This window comes from Moschus berezovskii, chromosome 20 (assembly GCF_049115385.1).
Source record: "Moschus berezovskii isolate FMDL1 chromosome 20, NW_MosBer_1.0, whole genome shotgun sequence".
Lineage (NCBI taxonomy): Eukaryota > Metazoa > Chordata > Mammalia > Artiodactyla > Moschidae > Moschus > Moschus berezovskii.
Genome location: NC_142479.1, coordinates 32,298,183 through 32,322,734, shown reverse-complemented (window position 1 = coordinate 32,322,734; position 24,552 = coordinate 32,298,183). Strand labels below are relative to the sequence as shown.

Genomic DNA, 24,552 nt, shown 5'->3' with positions numbered 1-24,552 from the left:
AAACTGCTTGTGCTGGATGGATAATTAGCGCAGAGCTATGCAGCAACAGGTCCCGCTGGTAGCGACTAAATCTGAAGTAAATGTTAATGTTGGGCAGGTTCACATGTATTAATAGGCGAGGGAGATGAGTGAGGTTAGACTGGGATCAACCGCACTGGTATATGACTTGAAATAGATCCTCTTAATTAGAGAGCCAAGAACCATGACAACTACCAACATCTTCCACCTGCAGTGGTGAGCTGCTGCCTCGTTAGTGAATGAAAGAGACATTCTAAATGAAAACCGGGCTGCTTCCATCCTTTAGCTGTAAGTCGGGATCATCCGGCTCTGGACTTTGAATCTTTGACCCAGCGCAGGCATTACAGTTAGCTGAGGGGTGTATGTCTGCGGTTTTCTCAATAGACCAATCTAGACACCCTCTTCAGCAACAGAGGCACATCATTTGATTTGTTTGTGGGAGTTCAGATGCTGGAGTCCCACAGCAGAGGTTTAGGCGTTTTCACTTGAAATAATTCATGTCTTTGACAGCTTTTTTTGTTAATTTTTGGCTGCGTTGGGTCTTCGTTGTTGCACATGGGCTTCCTCTAGTTGCAGTGCACAGGCGTCTCACTGTGGCGGCTTTTCTTGTTGCAAAGCCTGGGCTCCAGGCACGTGGGCTTCAGTAGTTGTAGCACACAGGCTTAGTTTTCCCAGACCAGGGATCAAACTGGTGTCCCCTGCATTACATGGAGGATTCTTAACCACTGGACTGCCAGGGAAGCCCCTTTGACCAGCTTTTTAATTGGTTTGTGTGCAGATGTTACTGTTAACAGTTTATAGGCCCTCTCACGCCTCTCAGAGAGCTACTCTGTGAGATCCATATCCTTGAGTTGTACAATCTCTGAAGATTTAGAGCTCCATTGTTGTGAAGTATTTTATAGCTTACAATGTCTTCAAGATCAGGTAGTGGTTAAAATAGCAAGTTGCAGAGCGGGGGACAGTTGTTCTGTGGCCAGTAACTGCAGTAATTGTTTTTTAACAAACGATCTGGAAGGAAACATCCATAGCCGTGAAGATGGGAAGGTATTCTGTAAGAACGCCATGCTCCCAGGATACCCTTCTGTCCTGGGGAGAAGGTGCCTGTCTTCTAGCACTGCGGGCCATATTCTTTGAAGCCAGAAAATAAAATAAAGGTCTTTGGTCTGTTGTCTAAAGAGCTACCAGTTTTCCAAGACAAGCCAGCTCACGTACAGAACACGACTTTTCCAGGGCTCATCTTTCTTCCCAGGACTTAGTTCTCAGAAGGAACCTAAAGGTGGTTGGTGGACCACTGTATGCGTGGTAGACTTCAGTCTCTGTTCCCAGGGAAATGTCTCCACTCCCAGAACCTTCCTTTATCAGGTAGGTTGTCACAATACCAAAATTACACCTTCTTCTTCTAAAACTATTGTCTCAGAACTTCCCAGGCAGTCCAGTGGTTAAGACTCTTTGCTCCCATTTCAGGGGGCATGAGTTCGATCCCTGGTCAGGGAACTAAGATCCCACATGATCCCTGGCATGGCCAAAAAATAAAATTAAAAAAATAAAACTAGTCTCCTCATGAACACCTCAAGATCGTTAACTTCTTCATCTCTAGAAGATCACTGGCTTAATTACCATTTGCTGAATAGCAGTTGTTGAGATGTAGAAAGAATCAGGGAAGGGCCACTGTCACCTTCAGGTACCAAAAGACTAAACTTCTGAGGCTCTGGGTTGTCTGGGATCCATGAAGAGTTGGGTCTTACACAGGTTTGTATACCAAGAAGCAGTTTGTGGTTCATTGTATGTGGTCTCAATACCAACTGTCCTTTTCACGTTGCCTCTCGACTGTGATCCCTGAGAGCAAGGACCATTTCTGAAATCTTGCCACTTAGTACACTGCTTAGCATAACGTGGGGGAGGGCGGTGTGGGTGGGTGTGAGAGAGTTCAGTCGTGTCCAACTCTTTGCGACCCCATGGACTGTAGCCCATCAAGCTCCTCTGTCCATGGGATTCTCCAGGCAAGAATACTGGAGTGGGTTGTGATTTCCTCCTCCAGGGGATCTTCCCGACCCAGGGATGGAACATGTGTCTTTTGTGTCTCCTGCATTGGCAGGTGGTTTCTTTATCACTGCACTGCCTGGGAAGCATAACATGGTGTCCAGTAAATACTTGAGTAACTGAATGACTCTGGTCTTCTCTCCCTAGAGGCTGAGTTTCTTGATGGGGTAGATCATAACTGGTTTGCTTCGTGTCCTTCCTCCAGCGTGGTCCCTCCAGTGTAGCATTGGTTAGGAAGCAGAGAGAACTCAATAAATGAAGACTAACGGAGAGGGAAATGCTGGACCTTGTGGTTGAGGAAGTTACCGTGATGGATATTCCATTGTGTTCCCCAGAAATAAGAGAACTCGCAAAGGTTCTTTAGAAACAGATTGGGAAAAAAAAAGAAACAGATTGGGCTCAAGATTTGGAAGAACCAGGAAGCTAGTTTTGGTTCTCATTCTGCTGCTTTCTGACTCCATAGCTTTAGATAAATGAGTTTGGAGATACCTGTAAGAATTTTCACAGTTTGATGGTGAAGATCAAATAAGAGCATCTGTGAAAACACTTTGTGAACCGTAATACACTAGATTTAAAATGAGATTATCACTCTGCTGTTTCTAAGCTTAGTGATTAGGAAGCACATTGATGTCTTTACAAGTGGCACTGGCTCACGGTAGTGTTTTTATGGTTTTTACTGCTGAACAGCAGAAACTCTGATAATTTCAGCATTACCTGATTGTAACTTTTAATCATTTCCTTCTGTAGAGGATGGCCTTCAGCGCCCTGTCTTCATTGACATACAGGATTGAGAGGGAGCTGGGATGGAACCATGTTCTTCTTGACAGGCATATTATGATTTAAAGACTGGCATGCATATAATTGTTTCGAGGTTGCATGCTTAACTTGTGAGAACACCGTTCTAATGAGGGAAGGAGCTTTAAGATGGGTGGATGAGGCAGGGGAGTCCTCAGGATGCGTGTGTGAGCAACCCCGAGGCTTCAGAATCTCCTTTCTCCCTGGAATCCTTTCTCTGTTGGCACTGTTTCTGATACAGAACAAAACTAGTCTGCTTGCAGAACAGCATCTTCAGAACTAGTTTCTGAACTCATTACCCTACCCCAATGGCAGCCTGTCTTTCCTTGAGCCATTTCATGAATCTTTGTCTAGATGTCTGAGTTGAAAAGCTGCCTTCTAAGGACTAAGACTCCACGTTTCCAGTGCAGAGGGCACGGATTCAATCCCCGGTCAGGGAGCTAAGATCCTATATGCCATGTGGCACGGCCCAAAAAAAAAAAAGCTTATTATAAAAACTGCCTTCCAAATAGCTTGAAAGGAATTGCTCAAAGCAAAGAGGAAAGAATCATCATTATGAGAAAGCTTGGTGGGTGATTCCTGTTTTCTAGCCGTGACTGTGATGGTCATTTTCAAGAAACATAGACCTTCCTTCCCTATTCATCCCATCTCAGATATTAGATACCATATTTTCAAATATTTTTCAAGATGCATGTTCTGTCTCTAAGAAAGCAGCAAGGGCTCACTTTTTAAAATGTCTATGTTCATCCTGGAGACAACACTCTGACTTTCCTGCAGGACTCCCTAAACTTGCAGCCCTCATCCCATGCTTCAGGGCAGACAAGAGGAGCCCATGGCCATAATCTAGGATTCTGAGAAATGTTCTTAAGCACGATAGCTCTAAAAGTGATCCTTTAGAAGCAAACCAGGAGCTACTTTTGAGAGCTGCTCAAATACAGATTTTAAGCATTTTACCCCCGTGTTAAGAAAGATAAATTGTTTAAAGAGGATTTAAGTAGGGTGTTTCTGTATGAAGTTTAGGCTTGCAGGTATGGACTTTGATTCTGATATCTTATTGTTTTGTGACAGAAAACATAAGTAATTTCATGTGTGATTAACCACCAAAATAAGTATCTAACCAACCACATTTCCTCATCTCATGACTTTGGCTGGGGGGCAGTTACATTCACTCTTAGAAGCCCATTCATTTTGTGTTCCCCAGTTCTTTAAAGATTTATTGTGTACCTGCTGTGTGCCAGACATTATGCAGAGTGTGGAAATACAAAGGTAAATGAGGCAGAGAGCAGGATTCGGGTCCTTGAGAGTTCAATATACAGTGTGGCCCAGAAGTGCCATAGAGGATTGCGGGCTGTCAGAGGAGACTTCCTGGAGATGATGCCTGACTTGAGCTCCAGAAGATAAGGAGTTCACCAGATGAAGGATTGGAGGGAGGCTCAGCTTTTGTGGGGTGGGTAGCAGCTCTGCATGAGCAGAGAGAGACACAGGGTTGAGAAACAGTGTGGACTGTGTAGGGAGCCACCAGACTAATGCAGCTGGGGAAGGGCAGATTCCTGGCCTGCAGTACTGAGGAGCTTGAACTTTATCCTTTTGGAGTGAGGGCAGTGTGGAAGGGCTTTTAATTAGGAGACTGACATGATCAGAATTGTGGCAGAATTATTTTGCCAGCAGGGTTAGACATAGATTGAGGAAGGCAGGAAGAACAGCCAGGGGGGCATTCACATCTTGGTAAAAAAATCTAAGCCACTGCCACCTTGCCTCACCCTTCCCTGCTTTACATGTTTGGTGTAGGTTATCTTGATACGAAACACAAAGCCAATAGGCAGATGAAAAGAGATGATGAAAAACAGAATCAGAAATGACAGCCCTTTCAGGGTTAATTTTAATATGACAGCTGCTGAAGCATAGCAGGATCTGTAGGCCTTTGCAGATGATACACGTGCCTTTCATTAGTTTGAATATGGCCTGTAAGGAAATATATTGGAGAGAACTAGGGGAGACTTTACAGGTGACATTCACGTGCAGTCCTCTAGGGCTTGAAGGCTTGTCCCAGTAGGCCAGTGTGCCTCCTTTTTTCTGCTTCCTGGTAAGGATCCTCCTGAGATTCCGGCAGGGAAACCGAATAGGAAGCAATGAGCTGTGAGGGCTTGGTGGACATCCTGACATGTATGCTTAGGGCTCCAGGGATGTGTTGACAAAGCAGGAGCTAGGAAAATTTGTCAGCCTAAATGCTGTTTAGGTAGAAAGGGTAAAGCAGCCTAGCATTAAGGCCTAGGACTTAAGGAAGAGTCCTTATATATTCATAGCCTATATATATATATATAATAACTTGTTTTTAGCATTTTTCATATATTATGAAAAAAAGTGTCCTCCACACCATTCCAAGTTGGTGAATCCCAGGAACCAAATGTAGGAATTTCTTAAGCATAAATGTAACCTTATTCTGTATAGCAGTGGTTTTCAAACTTGAGTGTTGAGCAGAATCACCTGGAGAGCTTGTTAAACACACATTGCTGAGGCTGTCTCAGAATTTCTAATTCAGTAGGCCTGGAGTGAGGGCTCAGAATTTGTGTGTCTTTTTAATTTTTTAATTGAATTATAGTTAATTTACAATGTTGTGTTTCAAGTGTATGCAAAGTGATTCACTCATACACACACACGTTCTTTTTCTTTATAGGTTATTACAAGGTACTGAGTGTACCTTGTAATACACTAGTTCCATTCGCTATCCAGTAGGTCTTTGTTGTTTGCCTGCTTTATATTTAGCAGCGTATGTGTGTTAATCACAAAATCCTAATTTATCTTCCCCCCACCCTACCCTCCACCACTGCTATCCCCTTTGGTAACCATAGATTTGCTTTCTATGTCTGCAACTATTTTTTCTAAGTAAGTTATTCGTATAATTTTTCAGATTCCACATATAAGTGATAAATGATGATTTGTCTTTCTCTGACTCACTTCACTTAGCTACAAGTGGTATTTCATTCTTTTTTATGGCTGAGTAATGTTCCATTGTGTATGTATACCATATCTTCTCTACACATTCATCTGTCAATGAACATTTAGGTTGCTTCTATATCTTGGTTATGGTCAGTAGCACTGCTGTGAACATTGGGGAGCATGTATCTTTTTGGACAGAATTTTTATTTATAGTAAGTTCCCAGATGATGCTGATGCTGATGCTGCTTGTCTGGAGACCACACTTTGAGAACCACTGCTGTAGAGACATTATAAATGTGACCCTCCTAAGAATTTAATAAAGTTTCATATGACTCTTATAAACCTTAATGGAAATCAATGATCTGGAGAATCAGTAAGACCAGCCCTCCACAGCTATAAATTTGATTCACTATTGACTTACTGAGTGACTACTGTTTATGCCGCCTCTCTATTATAAAGATACAAAGAGGGAAGGAGAGCCAGTCCTTGTCTTGATTCACACGGGAAGGCATAAGAAGGATGTCTTAGTAGTCTAGGAAGAGTGCGTGGAGGAGTTGTGTGCTCAGTTACCTATCACTGGTAGCAAACTACCCCAAAACTCAGTGGCTTAAAACAGACCCTAGTTATTATCTCTCACAAATATGCATGTTGACTAGGCTCAGCTGGGTGGTTTTTCTGTTCAGTTGTTATCTGGGACTGTGGTTATTTGGAGGCTCAGCTGAGTTGGCATGATCCAGGATGACTCAGTCATGTAGCAGTAGTCGGTGCTGGCAGTTGACTTGGAGCTGATTGGAGTGCCTGAAGTCTCCTCTGTGTGACCTCTCAGCATGAGAGCAAGGCTCTGAGATGGAACATTCCAAGCGGGTAAAAATGGAATCTACAGGGCTCTTCAGACCCAGCCATGGAAGTTCCTACATTGTCACCTCTGCTGCATTCTGTTGGTCAGAACAAGTCAAATCCCTCAGTGATCCAGTGGTTAGGACTCCACACTTTTACTGTTGAGGGCATGGGTTCAATCCCTGCCCTAGTTGGGGAACTGGGATCCTGCAAGCCACGAGGTGTGGTCAGAAAAAGACAAGGCAGTTCGAGAGGAAGGAAATGGACTACTTCTGGGTGGAATTTGTAGCCATCTTTAATCTACTATAGGCTGATTGAGGCAGACCCTACAGGATGAAGGGTTTTGATAGGCACAGCTTTCAGGGGGAAGAATTTTAGAGGAAGAAATAGCAAGTCTTCAGTTTAACTAGAGGGAAAAGTTCCCAAAAGGGGCCTGGGAAGATGGAAGGGGACCCTGTGACAGAGGGCTTTGAACAGCAGGTGGAAGATCGTGGACTTCCACTGGCCGACTTTGAAAAGGCTGTGGAGAACCTCTCTCTCCGTGATTTTATTAGTATGGTGCAGAGTTTGGGAATGACTCCTCAGTGCTCCAGACCAGTTCATTATATCTTTCCCTGTCAGTCCAGTGTTCATAGCTCTGGGTTTGGCATCTCTTTCTAAGATGTGGGAAGGGATGCTCACTCCTTAGGTTACTGTAAATGGGGCCAGGTAAGCATTTTGAAGGACTGATGCTAAAGCTGAAACTCCAATACTTTGGCCACCTCATGCGACGAGTTGACTCACTGGAAAAGAGTCTGATGCTAGGAGGGATTGGGGGTGGAAGGAGACGGGGACGACAGAGAATGAGATGACTGGATGGCGTCACCGACTCGATGGACATGAGTTTGAGTGAACTCCGGGAGTTGGTGATGGACAGGGAGGCCTGGCGAGCTGTGATTCATGGGATCGCAAAGAGTCGGACACGACTGAGCGACTGGACTGAACTGAACTGAAGCATTTTGAAGGATAAGAGATATATAACTGCAGAATGCAAGCTGAGCAACATGCAGCTTTGCGTCAGACCTAGTTAGGCTTGTCCCCGCTGCCTTGGTGGGTTAGTTACTTAGTCTTGCCCTTGTCTTCTTCCCTCAGCAACCCTCCACTGAGTGAAGAGATGTTGCCTCCTGGGGAGTGGATGTGTCACCGGTGCACTGTTCGCCGAAAGGTAAGAATGCTGCTTTCTGGAGGCTTTGCTCCAAATGCCAGATCTAGACCACTGATAATGGAGAGCTAAGACGGCCTGACCCTGAAGGCATTTTTGTCCCTTCTCCTTATCTCTTCCAGCCCTGAATTGCCCTCACACGCCCCATGATGACTGTTTAGAATCCAGTAGGGCCTAAAATCCAAACAGGGGCTGCTGAAATGGGCTGAAGAGTGTGTTAATTCACTGAGACATGTTCATTCATGTGATCAGTGATAGGAGTCTGATCTCCTTGCAGACCTCCTGATAACTGGCCTGAACATAGTGGCAGCTGTATCCATAGTGAAGGGGGCTGAAGAAGAAGGCTGCCCCTGCAGCTTGATAGAAAAAGGATTCCCCTCACCTCACGGCAAATAAGTCCCTGGTCTCTAGAGGCTTGGCCAGCTGTCGGGGGGTGGGATGCACTTTGACCCACTTGGACCCCAAGTTGTCTAATCTCTCTTCAGCTCCCCTTCCCTCAGCTTTGATAATTCAGTACTGGCTTTGAGAACATAATATTCTATGTTGAGAACTTCTGTAGGGTTCAAAAGCTAAATGTTTCCTTATCAAAAAAGGAAGTAAGTATGCTTCCACCCAGATAGCATTGAGACCCAATCCTCAAATTACAGGCTGTGGATTAGAATTTGTGTGTGAACTGTAAACCATTCCCTGCCCTACCCCTGCACTAGTCACACACCAAGCAACTGTCCTTTGTTGTGACATCACATCTTTTCCTGGCCCCTCAACATGATGTCACAATGAATGATGACTTCCTTTGTTGCAGAAACAGGATGAGATGATTCAGACATTGTGGTTTATGTGTATAACAGTTTTTAGCCTTTAAGAAGAAGGTTAACAATTAGGCGGACACTTTTTCAATGTGTGCATAGAGTTCCTATGAAAAAGTAAGCCAAGGCCAAGTCAGCCGCCCTACCAGAGCAGTGGTTTGATTTCTCTTGATGCCCACAAAGCAGGTGTCCTCCACTTGTCCTCCTCCCAAGGCCTCTGCCTGTGTGTCCCCAGCTAGATTAGAGTGGGGCTAGTCAGAAACATCTGTCAGCCAAGAGGCCTTTCAGAAACTTGCCACTCAAAGAAACTGAACTGGACAGGGTTGGGAACTACTGTGGCAGCAGAGATGAAGCCAGGAAAAGGGGGTGAAGAAGAGGAGCTGACGTTGTTTTGGTGCTCATCATAGCTGGCTGTTCTGCGTGTGTTTCATTTAATCCATACAGCCCACTCTGAGCGCTAGTGCTATTATCTCCATTCTTAAAAGGAAGAAACAGGTTCACAATCGTAGAACTTACCCAAGTACTCAAAAGAATTGACCGAACCAAGTTTTGAACCCAAATCTTTCTGACTCCAAGCTCTATTACTTCTTCAGCAATTTAAACAGAACTACTTGCGGGGGATTATATTATAGTATGCCTTTTTCTGCGTAGGGTGCGTTTCCAAAAATGCCACTCCCTGCTCTCAAGTGGACCTCTGTCTACCCATGCCGTATCTGCCTTTTGTAGCACCACCACCTCTCCAGCCCTCTGGCCTCCCTTAGTTACAGTGAGGGGGGTTGAAATGGCCTCCTGTGGACCTCGCTGACCTCTCACGTTCAGGTCTCACTCCTAGTGGAGGCTAGCTCTTCCCCCATCTCAGAGCCATCCCTTTCATGTATCCGATGCTCTTTGTCACAGCCAAATCCCTGAGAGGAGGAGGAGAAAGGTTTTATTAGTCTCACTTCACACATAGAGGAATTCCTGCCCTCCAGCCGGAATCACCTAAGGTCATAGGGAATCAGTGGCACAAGTGGGACAAGATCCCAGGTCTCCTGACTGGACCCCAGTGCTAAACCTTCACTCTGCTTGGACCCTTGGAGGAAAATGTATTGTCAGTCATTCAGTCCTACTCTGTGTACTTAGTCTTTTCCCTGTCCCCCCCTTTCCATTCAAAAAGTGTCACTTTCAGAGTTCTAGTTAAACTGGAGACATGAAAGCCACCATTCTTAGACACTGTGATTGCTGGGTCACTCTGCTCCACACACCACCCTTCCACCTTGTAGTGTGGTTGCCTTGCAAGCCAGCAGCCAACATCCCTGGATAGGGAACTCAGCTTGCCCGTTTTACCTTTTACCTATGCTTTTACAGACGTTTCTTTATTTTGAGCAAGGTTCTTAACCCTTCAGGACACTCCCAAGGTGAATAGCAGCGTCCTCTGTCCTTGCTTCCCTGAGTTGTTCTCACTGTGCTCACTTAGTCTCAGTTTATTCTCACTGCTTTAACTTTTTAATCCCTTTGCCCCCACCTTGTGTGGAGACACTGTGTATCATATGATGTGTGGTTTGTTTCTAACTTTGGTACTTTCTGATTCCCTGCCCCAGTGGTTTTGCCAGCTATCGTTTAGTTCAGCCATAGTTTGGTCAACGTTCACAGACCAGTGTTCCAAGTCCACAGGTGGGTGAGTCTGTAATATTAGAGACCTTCACGGTTTTGGTGAGTGGTCTAGCAGGACTCATAGCATCCATTGCTTTCTGTTTTGTGATACTCTATGTGATGGGCCCGCCTGTTCACTTGCACAGAAACGAGAACAGAAGAAGGAGCTGGGCCATGTCAATGGACTGGTGGACAAATCTGGCAAACGGACTACATCCCCCAGCAGTGACACTGACTTGTTGGACAGATCAGCTAGCAAAACTGAACTCAAGGCCATTGCCCATGCCCGGATCCTGGAAAGGAGAGCCAGCCGACCTGGCACACCCACATCCAACGCCAGCACGGAGACCCCCACCTCTGAGCAGAATGACGTCGATGAGGACATCATTGATGTGGACGAGGAGCCAGTGGCCACAGAGCCGGACTACGTGCAGCCCCAGCTGAGGCGGCCCTTTGAGCTGCTGATCGCTGCCGCCATGGAGCGGAACCCCACCCAATTCCAGTTGCCCAATGAACTGACTTGTACCACTGCACTACCAGGTTAGCCAGACCATCATATCCTCCCCCTACCCCAGCTTCCACAAAGGACTGTCATTCAACCAGAAGGCTGTGTAGCCTGTGGGGTCACTGTCCATGGGGTCACTGTCCGTGTAGCCACTGTCTCAAGTTCCTGTTTCGGTTTGTGGAAAGATCTTTGAAGGCTTACATGCTTACTCAATTTTCTAATTTCCACCCTTCCCAGTATCACTTTAAAAGGGTGGGGGGTGGGGAATACATACACATAGTTCAAAACTCGAAAAATGTAAGAAGAATTTCAATAAAACATTTCCCACCTGTCCCTGTCCTCCGTTGCCCGGTTTCCACCTTCCTTCCCCTCACAGATAACCACTGTTTGGTTCTTATGTATCTCTTAGAAGCCAATACAGTTATGTTTATCATTTTCCCCTTAAATAGCATACTTACATACATCTTTTCCATATTAATGTTGACATTCCTCAGTTTTCTTAATGATTGTATAACAACACATTATATAAACTAATTTCCTATTAATGGACATCCTGGTTGTTCCTAATCTTTTGTTCCGTTCTGTTCCGTTCAGTCGCTCAGTCGTGTCTGACTCTTTGCGACCCCGTGGACTGTAGCCTACCAGGCTTCTCCGTCCATGGGATTCTCCAGGCAAGAATACTGAAGTGGGTTACCATCTCCTTCTCCAGGGGATCTTCCCGACCCAGGGATTGAACCCGGGTCTCCTGCATTGGAGGCAGACGCTTTAACCTCTGAGCCACCAGGGAAGCCCAATCTTTTGTTAGGAACAACAAATGGTGTTTCAGCAAATAATTTTGTAAATATATCACTGTATACATGTGAGTGTATGGAGGATAAATTACTAATATTAGAATTGCTGGGTCAAGACTATGCAACTATGCACTTATAGTCTTGATGGATATTATAAATTGTCCTCCATTCCCTTTAAAAAAAAATTTCTTTTTAATTAAGTCCTGGCTTCTCCTTGATACCAGAAAACATCTAGATCTTATTTTCTTCTTCCCATAAAAAGTGAAATCGGCAGGCATAGGAAACCTTCTGGTCAGTAGGATGCATACAGAATTGTAGCTTTTCTGCTTTCTGTTAAAATGCAGTAAAATTACAATCTTTTCCTGAGGCACCTCCACAGAATTTGTTGAGCATTTGACCTGGGTCTTTGTGTTTCTTAACTTGCCAGTATCTAACCTAGGCTGCTGACCACTTGATGTTTGCAAAACACTGAGGATGTATTTCTGTCACAGAAGAAGGAACTCGTGATCGTGGTTCTGACTTATGTCTCCCTTCTGCTTTTTCATTCTTTTTCTCACTGGAAACCAGCCTGGGATAGGGAGGGCCCTCAGAAAGAGATCCATGTCCAGGCCATGGCACATGCTTTTACTGAGATCTGTTCCTCTGACTTACTCTTTTTTCCATACCCCAGACTAGGAACTCTGCCTCCAGGGAAATTTTAGCACCACCAATTTCTCTTCCAGGTTCCAGCAAGAGGAGAAGAAAGGAGGAAACCACAGGGAAAAACGTTAAGAAAACACAGCACGAGTTAGATCACAATGGTCTTGTTCCCTTACCAGTCAAAGTCTGCTTCACGTGTAACAGGTATTTTTCTTCCCTAGCAGAGGGCTCTTCCTCATATTCAGCAAATGTTTTTTCTCTCTTTCATCACCTCTTCCAAACCATGTATGTTAAATAGAGGTAACCCGTAATCTGATGGTATGAGTACAAAGAGACTGAGTGATTAACTGACCAGAGCCTTGAGTGTTCTAAAAAAGAAATCCTTGAACAGTCACGGTGCAGAAGTACCGTAAACCATGTTGATAGAGGCTTAAGCAAGAGGAGTTGGACTTAAAATGAAGCACGGAATATTTAGACTAGCTAGCAGGAAGAACTCTGGCCAGCCAAAACACACATCCCAGAGAAAGGGTAATAATTTTTGAAGCGCTAAAGATGAATTTAAAAGTAGTAGAAGTATCCATCCTAGCTGGCATGCATCAGACTGGATGACTTCCAAAAGCCTCTAGGCTGCCCCAGTTGTAGCTTCCCCGAGACACTGGTTTCCTTCACATAAGATCTCCGCAATGACAGGAACCAGCTGCCTCAGTTACTGAAGCTGGACTTGCTGGCTTGGGTGTGTGAGAAAGGCAGGATAGCAAGAAAAAATAGCTCTCAATGAGAAATGTTCCACAGCAAAAGCTATAGGGAACAAGACAGGAGCCGGACCCACACTGCGGCTCCGGTGCGACTTTAGGACTTCTGAAGTAACAGGACTCCTGGGGTATCGTAGGTACAAATCGTAACTGGTATTTGCTTAACATTCCCTCCCTCGAACTGCGCTTACGTGAGTACATAACAAAAGCATTTTCCCAGCACAGTGCTCTCTAGTTGTCAATTTTACTGAGAGCTTAATGTGGCAGAGAAATCTTTTCCTCTTGTAATGTGAGACTCTGGAAAAGTTGCTATTTTTTTTTTTAACTGAGGTAGTTGCTTTCTGTTAAGGAGTAGAAAGATCAGAGCACTGTTGGCGTTCTTCCTCAGTAGGTACCTAGCGTTGATCATTCCTGCTCCTACAGCCACTTTAGCTCTACTCCAAATGAGCATTCATTTCTCTGCACTCCTCTTAGAAGAGTGATGAGAAGCCCAGTGGTGGCCCCCAGCTTCATCCATCTTCCTAATGGTGAATGGAACTGAATTACTGGGGAGCAGAGTGTGGAAGAACACGACCAGGATTAAGGAAGGGAAGCCATCCCACAGGGCAGAGTTCGTGTGAATTCTCTCACCTCGCCATATTAATGGCCTCCCTCTCTCTTGCAGGAGTTGTCGCGTGGCCCCTCTCATCCAGTGTGACTATTGCCCCCTCCTGTTCCACATGGACTGCCTCGAGCCCCCGCTCACTGCCATGCCCCTGGGCAGGTGGATGTGTCCGAATCACATCGAACATGTGGTGGTAAGCATGGCAGTGTCCTTCGGTCCTGTGTGGGAATAGCCAGGGCGTGGACCCATTCAGTGGAAAGCATAGTGCTGTCAGCCTTGTACCAGAGTTCACTCCAGTCTCTCAGATACTGGTTCCTGCAGACCATCCTACTCACTTCTCATTACTGTGACCTGCCTGCCTCAGCCGTGCATTTTACCTTTTCCCACAATGCCTTGTTTCAGTTGCATGGGCAGACTTAGGCCACTAGCACTTGATCGTGAATAATTTCCTCTGTAATGAGTTAAGGAATTGGTGTTACAGCCCTCCAAAGGGAGTATATTAGATTCAGCCTTATGCAAATCAATGCTCTTCCATATTTTCTTTTTCTTAATTTATTTTTAATTGGAAGATAATTGCTTTACAACGTTGTGATGGTTTCTGCTGTACAACAAGGTGAATCAGCCACAAGTCTCCCATATTCTCTTGCTTCTTGTTTTTAGAGGGAACAAACTAAGAAAGTTCTGAAATATTTATTCTTATAGCACTGGCAGGTAACTGCCCAGTAACTTTGGAGAATTGAAGAATTGACCCAGATAACTAACAGTATTCCAGACAGTCATTTATTGAGCACCTAACGTGTCCTACACACCACACGATGAGGCCCTTGCCCTTCTCTTCCTTTGTCAAAGCTGTCGAATGAATGAATGGTATGAGGTGCTATTATCTTATCTCCCAGGAGACTTGGTTACATTTTCCAGACTGCTTCCCAGGGCCAGACCAGAACGGTTATTTCCTATCTCCACAAGAGGGTTAGGACATCTCCTAATCAGCACAGTCCCTCAGAAGGTTGAATGAGAGAGGGCCTCAGGCAGAGCAGCTCCCTCATAAGAGCAGCCTCTCCAGGTTCAAAGGGTAATTGCATAAGGCATCACCATATCAAATGGTGATAACCATGGAATGACTGCTGGCCTTGTGCACGACTGGTGCTCTCCACTCTCCTCCGAGAGGAACTTCAGTTACAGACTTGCTTGTAAGGGAGAAAGGGCGTGCTTGGCCCTCTTCACTTCAGTCATGCACCTCAGAAGGGGTATGCAGGAGGAAGCCACTCTCCAAGGCTCAGTGTGAGTGTCTCGTTTTGCCTCCTGAACCAGAAGAGAAACAGCCATGAGCAGACTACCCAAATGTGAATCTGTAAGAGCAGCCTTTCAGCAGATGAGTTATTAATTGGGTGATTGTTTTATTAGCCGCATAGGAGGTTTTCCTAATTAGGAAGGTATCACATAGATCTTTTAATTAAAGTATGGGGTACCAGACATAGAAAAGGAAAAGAGGCATAGTTGTTCCATGCCTTCTGGAGGCTGCTGCACACACTTTTTTTCTTCCCTCCCTTTGGCCTCTTGAGAGCAGGCCAAGGCTTTCTGCCTGCTGTAGAACAAGGCTCTGGTACCCAGGTGGGTTCACGAATGCTCCCTGGTGCCATGGAGGAATAGGGCAGGATTCTGGTAGGAGAGGCCCTTGCTAGGAAAGGAGTCTGGAGCTCTCTAGGGCCAAGGCCTACATCTGCTCTGAAGCCTGTACACTGGGAAGAGGACTGTCAGAGGCTGAGTTTGGAAGGGCCCTTCTGGGCTGATTGCCTATGTCTTGTCCCCTTCAGGCCTCTCTAGGGAGTAGGAACTAGACTGGGCAGGGCCGAGGGAGAATGTCTCATCCACATCTCCCAGCCCTCTTACAGGAGTGTTGACATACCAGCTCCTGACAAAAGGAGCCCATTGGGCCAAGGGCTCCTTTTTTTTTCTTTTAACATAGAGATAGTTGGGAGGGTGATGCATCTGAGCTTCATAGCAGGAGTGTTTCTGCTCTGTCCCCAGCTGAACCAGAAGAACATGACGCTGAGCAATCGGTGCCAGGTGTTTGACCGTTTCCAGGACACCATTTCACAGCACGTCGTCAAAGTGGACTTCCTGAACCGAATCCACAAGAAGCACCCTCCCAACCGCCGCGTGCTCCAGTCGGTCAAAAGAAGAAGCTTGAAGGTGAGTCACAACCCGGTGCAAGCAGGATGGTGGTCTCTGCCCACCTTCCTGGGTAGACAGGGTCAGGGTCACCATTACAGAGGGGGAGACTGAAGCTCAATGGCAAATGACAAATGCAACCATCAATTTATGGTGGTCGGGAAACCCGCAGGGGGGCCTTGAGACTCAGCCAGATTTCTAGCTCTCTTGAGGATCAGCACTCTTCAGCCCCTCCCGCCAAATTTTTGGTGTGCTCTGCTGTTTCCATCCCCGCTCTTGGCACTCATTCTGTTTCCGTTAGGTGGCCCCTTTCTCAGAGCTGTCTGGTGAGGGGACATATTTAAAGGGGTGATTAAGCAGAAACCCTTTCAAAAAGTGAGGCACAATCCATTTGGGGGGCTGCTGTTAAAAATGTCATCAATACTCAAAAAAATTGTGGCATTGGAATAATCAACATTTGTATGCGTCCGACAGCTGCTAACGTATGCCCACAGAGATGCACAGGAGTATTTCCTTCTTTGAAAAGCATTTGGTAGTCCTTAGGCTGTCTCTCCTAAACTGATCAGTCTCATTCATTTAACGTAGAGAACATAACACTATATACCCGTGTATATAAACTTGATTTTTCTCTTTTGAAATAATCCTGCAGTCCCCCTGTATCAAGGGTAACCAGCAGTTCTCAAATGTGGCCACTTGGTGGCAGCCACACTTAAAATGATCACTCGCACCACTTCTGTCATTTCCATGGGTGTCAGTGCTAGCAAGATGTTGACTGTTGAAAATTGTGTAACAAACTCTTAACTGTAAATATTTATGCTTTGGTGGGAACACTAGTTTTCCAAAATTAAATAAAGGTATTTGAAGTCAGGGGTAGAATGTATTTGCACATTGAAGATGGCATGCCTCAGACCTTACTTAGACATCTAAGAGTAAGTCTGGGCTGTGTGATTGACCATGTAGATCTGAAAGAAAGCCTGGTTGCTGAAGTGAACAGGCCAGGGGACCTTGATAGAATCCTGATGCCCCTCCCCCTTTTGAAATGTGTCCCTACTCTTGAGGAGAATCCAAGGGTATTAGTCGCCTGAAAAGCATTTTGTTCTTAGTGTGAGAGGGAAATGAGGCCTGCAGCACCAGAGGACAGCGGCAGAGAACTGCTCCAGCTCTTTTCTGGAACTTGGCCTTCATCCTTGACATACAGGAGTGCAGGCAAAATCAGCCGAGACCGTCATATCTTTGTTGGGAGGTCCCTCTTTCTCAGGGGCAACCTTAACCTTTGTCTAGCTACTGCCCCATTCCTGGATGCCCTCAGACAAGCCCACAGCACTGGCCACCACTGTTAATGTGACAGCTCTCAATTCTGTGTTCCTTGCCTTTCTCCTCATAACCTGCCCATCCCACAGGCACCTTTTTCTCAATCTTCCCAAGATCAAGAGTCTTTTGCCTCCAAATGTGCTCTTCCTCTTCTTATATTTCCTGGTTCAGTGAATGACTGAAATCTCTACCCAGTCCCTCAAACCAGAATTCAGCTCTTCTTCCCTTAATCTCCGTAAGGACTTGGTCACCAAATCTGTTAGTTCTCACACATTTTCCAAGTACACCTCCTCCACCTGTAGATACCACTTCGTCTGCCTGGAAGTTCCTTCTTAGCTTCAAGTCTCAACTGATAATACTGCCCTCCTACAAAATCCTCCCTAGTCCTGAGCTCCTGGCCCCCAGACGAAAGTAAGCACACTCTTTTTTTTTTTGTAGCTCCTTAGACATCCTCTCTTCCAGAACCCATTACATTGTATTGTAATGTTTCTGGGCTCATTTCCCACTAGACTGTTAGCTCCTTGAGGGGCAAGGCTTAAATTTTGTTCATCTCTGGACTTGGTGTAGTGCACAGACTCAGGAGGTACTCAATGAATGTTGGCTGAATGTATGAATGACTCTTGGCTTGTGTGACTCTTTCATTCACACGTGTTGTGATTCAGAGTGTGTTGTCCGTCTTTGTGCAGCAAAGAGGCCTTTAATTGTTTCATGAGTCATGAGTGAATGGATGAAGACAACTGACATTGATTGAGTGCTTATTACCAGACAGGCCTCACGCTGAGCATTTCCACAGTGAATGTGGCCTTATTTAACTTTTTCTGTCTCAGATACTGCTCACTCACCTCCCAGGCTAGATGCTGATTAGTAAGAGCCTAAACTACCACTCTAAAGCCCTGTCCAGTGTCTCTCTTAAACTTTTTAGGCCAAAACAGAAGGCAGCATACAAGGTCTGGTTTCTGCAGAACTTGGACCTTGATGAAGGAGAGTAGGAGACATGGCTGCTTTTTCTAGTTCTGTGGCTCCTCAGGCTCGTGTGTGTGTGTGTGTGTCAGAGTCACAGAGATGAAGATACAGAGCAGTAGCCGCCCACCATGCATCCTCGTCCTCAGTGGACCGCAGAGTGGATGGTTTCCCTTCAGGCATCGGCACCACAGACAGACGAGCAAGGCCAGGGCAGAGCCCACCGGTGTGCTGGCACTGTCACCCTCTCCTTCCTCCCTCTCTCTGTCATGAACAGGTTCCCGATGCCATCAAATCTCAGTACCAGTTCCCACCCCCTCTCATTGCACCCGCGGCCATTCGGGACGGGGAGCTGATCTGCAATGGGATCCCTGAGGAATCACAGACGCACCTTGTGAACTCTGAGCACTTAGCTACCCAGGCAGAGCAGCAAGAGGTGAGTGAAGGCAGGGCCGGGGTTCCAGACCCCGTCTTCCCTCCACCTCGCCGCGGCTGTCACCGGAAGTCCCTCTCATCCCCATCTTCTGCCGCCCCACCCTCTCCCACCCTGAGCCCCTACCCCCACTGCCACCGCCCTGCCCGCTGAGTTAACCATTCCAGAGAGACCCTCTGGCTCAGATCCTGAGGCAAGTAAGAGAACTACAGAGTCAACTGGTCTGCTTCTCTCCACCAGTCCCCAGGGTGCTGCAAGACGGGCACGTCCGTCTTGCAGAAAGAGATGAGTAGACCTAGAGAAGTTAGGTGGCATTGCTGGACACACAGCAGGAGCTTGGGTCCTTGCTGGATATTGGTGACGAGGTGAGCCTTAGGGGCAGAGTCAGAACGGGAACCCCCAGCCCTGCTGACCAGGGTGTTGCCTGCTGAGTGTGTACCGACAAGCCTTGCTTGGGAATGGAGATGGAATCCTCTCAGGAGTCAAGCACACCCTCTCTGGGCATTCGCGATGGGACCTCGGAAACAGTGCTTGTCGGCTCTGCTGTAGCCCTGGCCGCTGTGGCAGGAAGGACCAGCGCCTCCCAGGCCTCTCACCCTCCTCTCCTCTCCTCTCCTTCCGTTGCAGTGGCTCTGTAGTGTTGTTGCGCTCCAGTGCAGCATATTGAAACATTTATCTGCTAAGCAGATGCCTTCGCATTGGGACTCTGAACAGACAGAGAAGGCTGATATTAAGCCTGTTATTGTGACTGACAGCTCAATCACCACCTCCCTGCAAACAGCTGACAAGGCACCTCCACCTTCCCACTACCCCTTGTCCTGCCCCTCAGGGCTTAGCACCCAGAATTCCTTGAGCTGCTCTCCACCCCACCAACCCCCCACCCTAGAGGACATCAGCTGCAGCTCTTGTGCGGAAAAATCCAAGAAAGCCCCCTGTGGGACTGCCAACGGGCCGGTGAACACAGAGGTGAAAGCCAATGGCCCACACCTCTACAGCAGCCCCACTGATTCCACGGACCCCCGGCGACTTCCAGGCGCCAACACCCCCCTACCAGGCCTCTCACACCGGCAAGGCTGGCCCCGGCCCCTCACGCCACCAGCGGCTGGGGGGCTTCAGAACCACAGCGTCGGCATCATTGTGAAGACAGAGAATGCCACTGGCCCCAGCTCTTGCCCCCAGAGGAGTGTGGGTCTTGTCCCAAGCCTGCCCCCTTCCGTCCCCAGCTCTTGTGCCAGCATCGAGAACACCAGCACTTTGCAAAGAAAGACTGTCCAACCCCAGATAGGACCTCCGTTGACAGATTCACGGCCACTGGGCTCACCCCCAAATGCCGCCCGGGTGCTCACTCCCCCCCAAGCAGCAGGCGATGGTATCTTGGCCACAGGAGCCAACCAGCGATTCTGCTCACCAGCGCCATCGTCAGGTGAGTGCGGCTCAGCCTTTCACGCTCTTCCTGGCAAGTAACTCTTTAAGGTTCAAGCAACACTTGTATCCCTGTAAACGTTCCAGAGAACTTTGATCTCTGTATTGTCCTCCCCCTCCTTTCTATCATAGAAGAGAAAGTGCCTGTTAACTTGTCCCTAATTTAAAGGCAGGACCTTTAGGCTCTGAAAGTGATTTCCTTAAGGTAACCTACCGAGTCAGGGCAGGAGTAGAACTGGAGCCTGGGTCTCCTGACTCTCCCTCCCACGCTGTCCAGGCTTTTTGTCTTGTCACCTTAGAGGAGAGCAGCCGGCTCCTGGGAGCTGCCGTAGTCACCCTGAGGTTCTGGGTGATGGCCTCAGTGTTTGATGATCCACCCCATTCCAGATTCTCAGAGACAGCTCGTTTGAAGGAATTGCCGTGTCAGGGAAGGCAGGGCCGGAAAACAGCACTGCCTTCCAGAGTAGGCAGAGTGGGGTGCCCGCAGAGGTTGCTCTGGCCCGAACACTTGCACTCGGGCCACATTCTACAAGGCAGTCCCATAATGCGACCTGGGCCAGGTGTAGACCCGCTCTTTCAGCTGTCCCCCGTCAGCATTCAGGACCTCAAGGTTGCTGACCCCAGCATCTGAACCAGGTTTCAGATGCTGCTGGAACCCCCTGTGGTCTCTCCTGTCTGAACTGAACTGGCCTCCTAGTCAGCTGGGAGTCTCGGTGACCAGGTGACTGTGACTTCTCTGCATGGGGGCCCCTGGTCCCAGGATGGCCCCTACTCTCAGGCTCTTCCTGTTTCTCTCTGAATACCAGCCTGGCTAGCTTCGGCACCTGTGAGTCCACTTCAGGACGCAGGAGCTGCAGGGGCAGGCACCACCTACTTGAGTGAGCAGAGGCAGCCGGGAGGTAGTCATGGCCTAGAGGACGAAGCAGTCCCACCACGTCCCCCCGAGCAGTAGATGTCACTCATTCTCATGCTCTGGGGACTCCTGCGTGCCCGGGTGTGTTGTCGTTCCACCTGCCCTTCCTCACCACACGTTTTTAGCTCTAGGAGTTCCAGAGCCTATGGGGTGAGGATCAAGAAGGGAACATCACCTTGGGCCCGAAATCCAGGCCTGTCTCAGCAGTGGGGGATTGGACCGGTGGGTTTCCCTCAGGCAACGTAAGTAACAGTCTTCCTGCTCCGTCCCCAGATGGCAAGGTCAGCCCCGGCACGTTATCCATAGGAAGCGCTTTAACCGTACCCTCTTTCCCAGCCAACTCTACTGCCATGGTGGACCTCACCAACTCACTTCGAGCATTCATGGATGTCAATGGAGGTGAGTGAGTGAGCCAATACGCATGTGCAGCCTTCAGCTCATTGCAAAGGAGCAGAAGGGGCCCTGATCTTAGGGGGCGGGAACTGTAGGAAAGAAAGCCCCTTCTCCCAGTTCTGCCTTACAAGATTGAAGGCAGGAGGAGAAGGGGACGACAGAGGATGAGATGGTTAGATGGCATCACTGACTCAATGGACATGAGTTTGGGTAAACTCCGGGAGTTGGTGATGGACAGGGAGGCCTGCTGTGCTGCGGTTCATGGGGTCGCAGAGAGTCGGACACGACTGAGCACCTGAAGTGAACTGAACTGATACACATAACAAAGACAAAGGGAGCACAGAGCCAAGCTAAACCAGTGAGAAGAAAAGAACATCACTTTAGGCAGATCACCTGGACTTCAATAAAACCAGGAGCTCCCAAAGGAGGGACCTCGTCTGTGAGAAACCCCCAAAGTCAGGGAGAATTGGAACAGTCCTTGATCTCTGTGAGCAGGGAGGTTAGAAAGTCCAAGCCTCAATACCAGACACTGGGGCTCCCACTCACCCCAGGTAGGCAAGTGGTGTCTTGCTTCACTTTCTTGGATCGCTGTACCTAATGTTAAGCTGCCCCACTGCAGGGGGTGTCTGCCCAGGCTGCCTGTGGCCTCATTGCAGAAGGGCTAGTGAGATGCTCAGCTGCAGACCCTGGTACCACTTTGTATTATGAGTCGTTTGAGAAAAATCACTTGGCTGGATTTTAGGAACGCTGAAATATTGGCCTGTGACCCTCACCTATTGCCGCATTCCATTTCCTCCTCAGCTGCTTTTTAATCTTTCTCTTTGGTTAATAGAAATCGAGATAAATATGCTGGACGAGAAGCTGATCAAGTTTCTGGCCTTGCAGAGAATACATCAGCTTTTCCCCTCCCGGGTCCAAGCTTCACCGGGCAGTGTCGGGACACATCCGCTGGCTTCTGGAGGGCACCACACGGAAGGTGCGCATGCCCATGCCACCCTGCTAGGTCCACGCTCTGCGTGTGAACAGCCATCTCCCCTCCGTGGAGAATCTCAGTCTTCCATGCAGGCCTTTACTGGCTTAATAAAACACCACAGTCTCTTTTCTCAAAAGCAGAAAGGAGATGGCGACTACCACGTTCAGATCAGACTCGGGAGAGTCTGCTATAACTCATCTCTGTGAGACACAGAAAGCAGCTAGGAGTGCCTTTGGGTATATGTGATGTACTTTCTGCCCATTTGCTTCTCAGTATTTGAGCTGGAAGGATTTTCCAAAAGGCTTATTCTGCTTAGGACAACCCTTTGAGCGTTAGCCAGTAAAAGCCTCGCTGCTTAGGAGTGGGATCCTCAGACCACGAGCATCAGCATCACCTAAGAGCTTGTTAGCAGAGCTCAGGCCCCACCTCAGACCTACGGAATCAGAATCCACATTTTAACAAGATCCCTGGGTGATTCATATTCAAAATTAGAACATTGGTTTGTGCCTTCTGGGTTTTTTGCACAGCCTCCCTTATAATATCAGTTGGTATATCCCTGATAAGCCAACCAGCAGCCCTTGCGCTTCAAGTACTATCATCCTTGAATTATATGGTCCTCTTCAGAGATGGTCCTTTTTACTCCCCCACGTGGGAAACGCTGTTAAGTGGGGAGAGAGAGCCACACCCTGCAGCAGCTTCATGTCAGGTGTGAGTTTAGAAAGATGACTCATCCAGTGGGGTTATTTTCTCCATGACCAAAGGTCCAGCTTCTCTTGATGTGTGTTTGGGCCCCAGGTTCAGTTCCTGAACAGTCACATCCCTATGTTTGCCTTGCAGTGCAGAGAAGGGAAGTACAGGCCCGAGCTGTGTTCTACCCCCTCTTAGGACTGGGAGGCGCTGTGAACATGTGCTATCGAACCCTCTACATCGGGACAGGTAAGCCAGGTGGGAGGGGCGTTGAATCTTTCCAGCCCTGAAGATGGACACCTTGACCCATGGAGGCTAGAAAGGAAGGGACGCCCTCTCCAGGGTGGACTGGTTTAACCCAGCAGATGTCTGGACAGGAAGGACTAAGAAAAGGGACTGTCAGCTGCCATCTTCCCGCTTTAGGCCAGCCTGGAAGTCAGCCGTGACTGCTGCTCAGTGAGCATTTCAGTAGCACAGGAAAGACCTGAGCAGAGAGCACATGCTGTGTCCTTGGGGACCTTTGAAGAAGTGATGGGGCTGACACCCGGGTAACCCGTACTTAGCCCTGCATCTTGCCAGAGGGACAGGCAAGCCCTTAGCCTGGAAAGGTTCCTTTCTCTCAGATGATGTGCTTTCTGGGCCATGCACCTCATGTTGTGCTTGCATGGAGATCGCTCCCTGCACCCCTCTGGGCAGCAGCCCATGTTCTGAAGCACATGAGCTGGTAGGGACATCTGTTCTTTTACAGGGGATTGGAAAAGATAGCAGTTTTGTTCAAAAGTACAAGGAGAGGGCCCTGAGCTTACCTGTCCCTTGAGTTCCCGCCCAGAAGCTAACTCCCACCCTACTCAGCTCCCCCGTGCATCCACCTCACAGTCTGCTTTGCTTTCCTTTCCTCTCCTCCGTCCTCCGCCCCCTGCAGGAGCTGACATGGACGTGTGCCTTACAAACTATGGTCACTGTAACTACGTGTCCGGGAAACATGCTTGCATATTCTACGATGAGGTGAGGGGTGGCAGACAGCTCTGCCAACCAGAGGCCTCTCCAAGCACTGGGGTTTGTTCAGTGCCCTGGGTGAGGGGAAGGGGATGGGGGGTCCTCTCCTTCTCTTCCCTCCCTGGCATTCCCAGAAGAGAAGAGTCTTAGTGTGAAGGGCATCCGTCCTGGGGAGCAGGGCGCCTGTTTCTCCTGAGGTGGGTCAGCAGGCCCAGGGAGGGACGAGGCACCCTAAGTGGGGCGGGGTGGGGGCCACCACAGAAGGAACCAAGCCCTCCAGGCGTGTCCCTGTGGGTTTCATCATTGTCGTCATCACATTCCAGTGAATGTCATTTCACCAGGAGCCCATGCTAAGGAGGCAGAGTACTGGGAGGGTAGGAAAGAAAGCTTTCTTGAGGGCATGAGTCTTGAGCCCCATTGGAAGGGGCAGGGCAGTGGGGCGTGATGGGAGGAAGGAGGGAGCTCCCCGGTAGAGCAGCACAGCCTTCTCCATGTGTCCTCTCTCCCCTTAGCCCCAGGCCCCACGCAGCAGACCACACATCTTATCTTCCCTCCTCCTCCTCAGAATACCAAACATTATGAGCTGTTAAACTACAGTGAGCACGGGACAACGGTGGACAATGTGCTGTATTCATGTGACTTCTCTGAGAAGACCCCGCCAACCCCCCCAAGCAGTATTGTTGCCAAAGTGCAGAGTGTCATCAGTAAGTTGGAGCAGAGGCCTGCGGCCACGGA

At 48.1% G+C, this 24,552-nt stretch overlaps 1 protein-coding gene across 3 annotated transcripts in view; it reads left to right on the top strand.

Moving 5' to 3' along the window:
* PHF12 (PHD finger protein 12) overlaps nucleotides 1-24,552 on the top strand; it is a 38,824-nt gene that overhangs the window by 12,691 nt on the left and 1,581 nt on the right. Inside the window, exons 1-13 of one of the 3 annotated variants that reach the window (XM_055402267.2) lie at nucleotides 1,317-1,380; nucleotides 7,759-7,831; nucleotides 10,413-10,806; nucleotides 12,285-12,405; nucleotides 13,618-13,750; nucleotides 15,586-15,750; nucleotides 18,278-18,436; nucleotides 19,061-19,856; nucleotides 21,042-21,167; nucleotides 21,994-22,137; nucleotides 22,972-23,070; nucleotides 23,744-23,826; nucleotides 24,383-24,521. In XM_055402267.2, coding sequence (XP_055258242.1) covers nucleotides 1,349-1,380; nucleotides 7,759-7,831; nucleotides 10,413-10,806; nucleotides 12,285-12,405; nucleotides 13,618-13,750; nucleotides 15,586-15,750; nucleotides 18,278-18,436; nucleotides 19,061-19,856; nucleotides 21,042-21,167; nucleotides 21,994-22,137; nucleotides 22,972-23,070; nucleotides 23,744-23,826; nucleotides 24,383-24,521 — 2,464 coding nt within the window. In that variant the 5' untranslated portion in view covers nucleotides 1,317-1,348. Of the gene's footprint in view, nucleotides 1-1,316; nucleotides 1,381-7,758; nucleotides 7,832-10,412; nucleotides 10,807-12,284; nucleotides 12,406-13,617; nucleotides 13,751-15,585; nucleotides 15,751-18,277; nucleotides 18,437-19,060; nucleotides 19,857-21,041; nucleotides 21,168-21,993; nucleotides 22,138-22,971; nucleotides 23,071-23,743; nucleotides 23,827-24,329; nucleotides 24,522-24,552 lie in introns of those variants that run through there. The other 2 variants (XR_016035473.1, XM_055402259.2) reach the window with 2 other exon arrangements.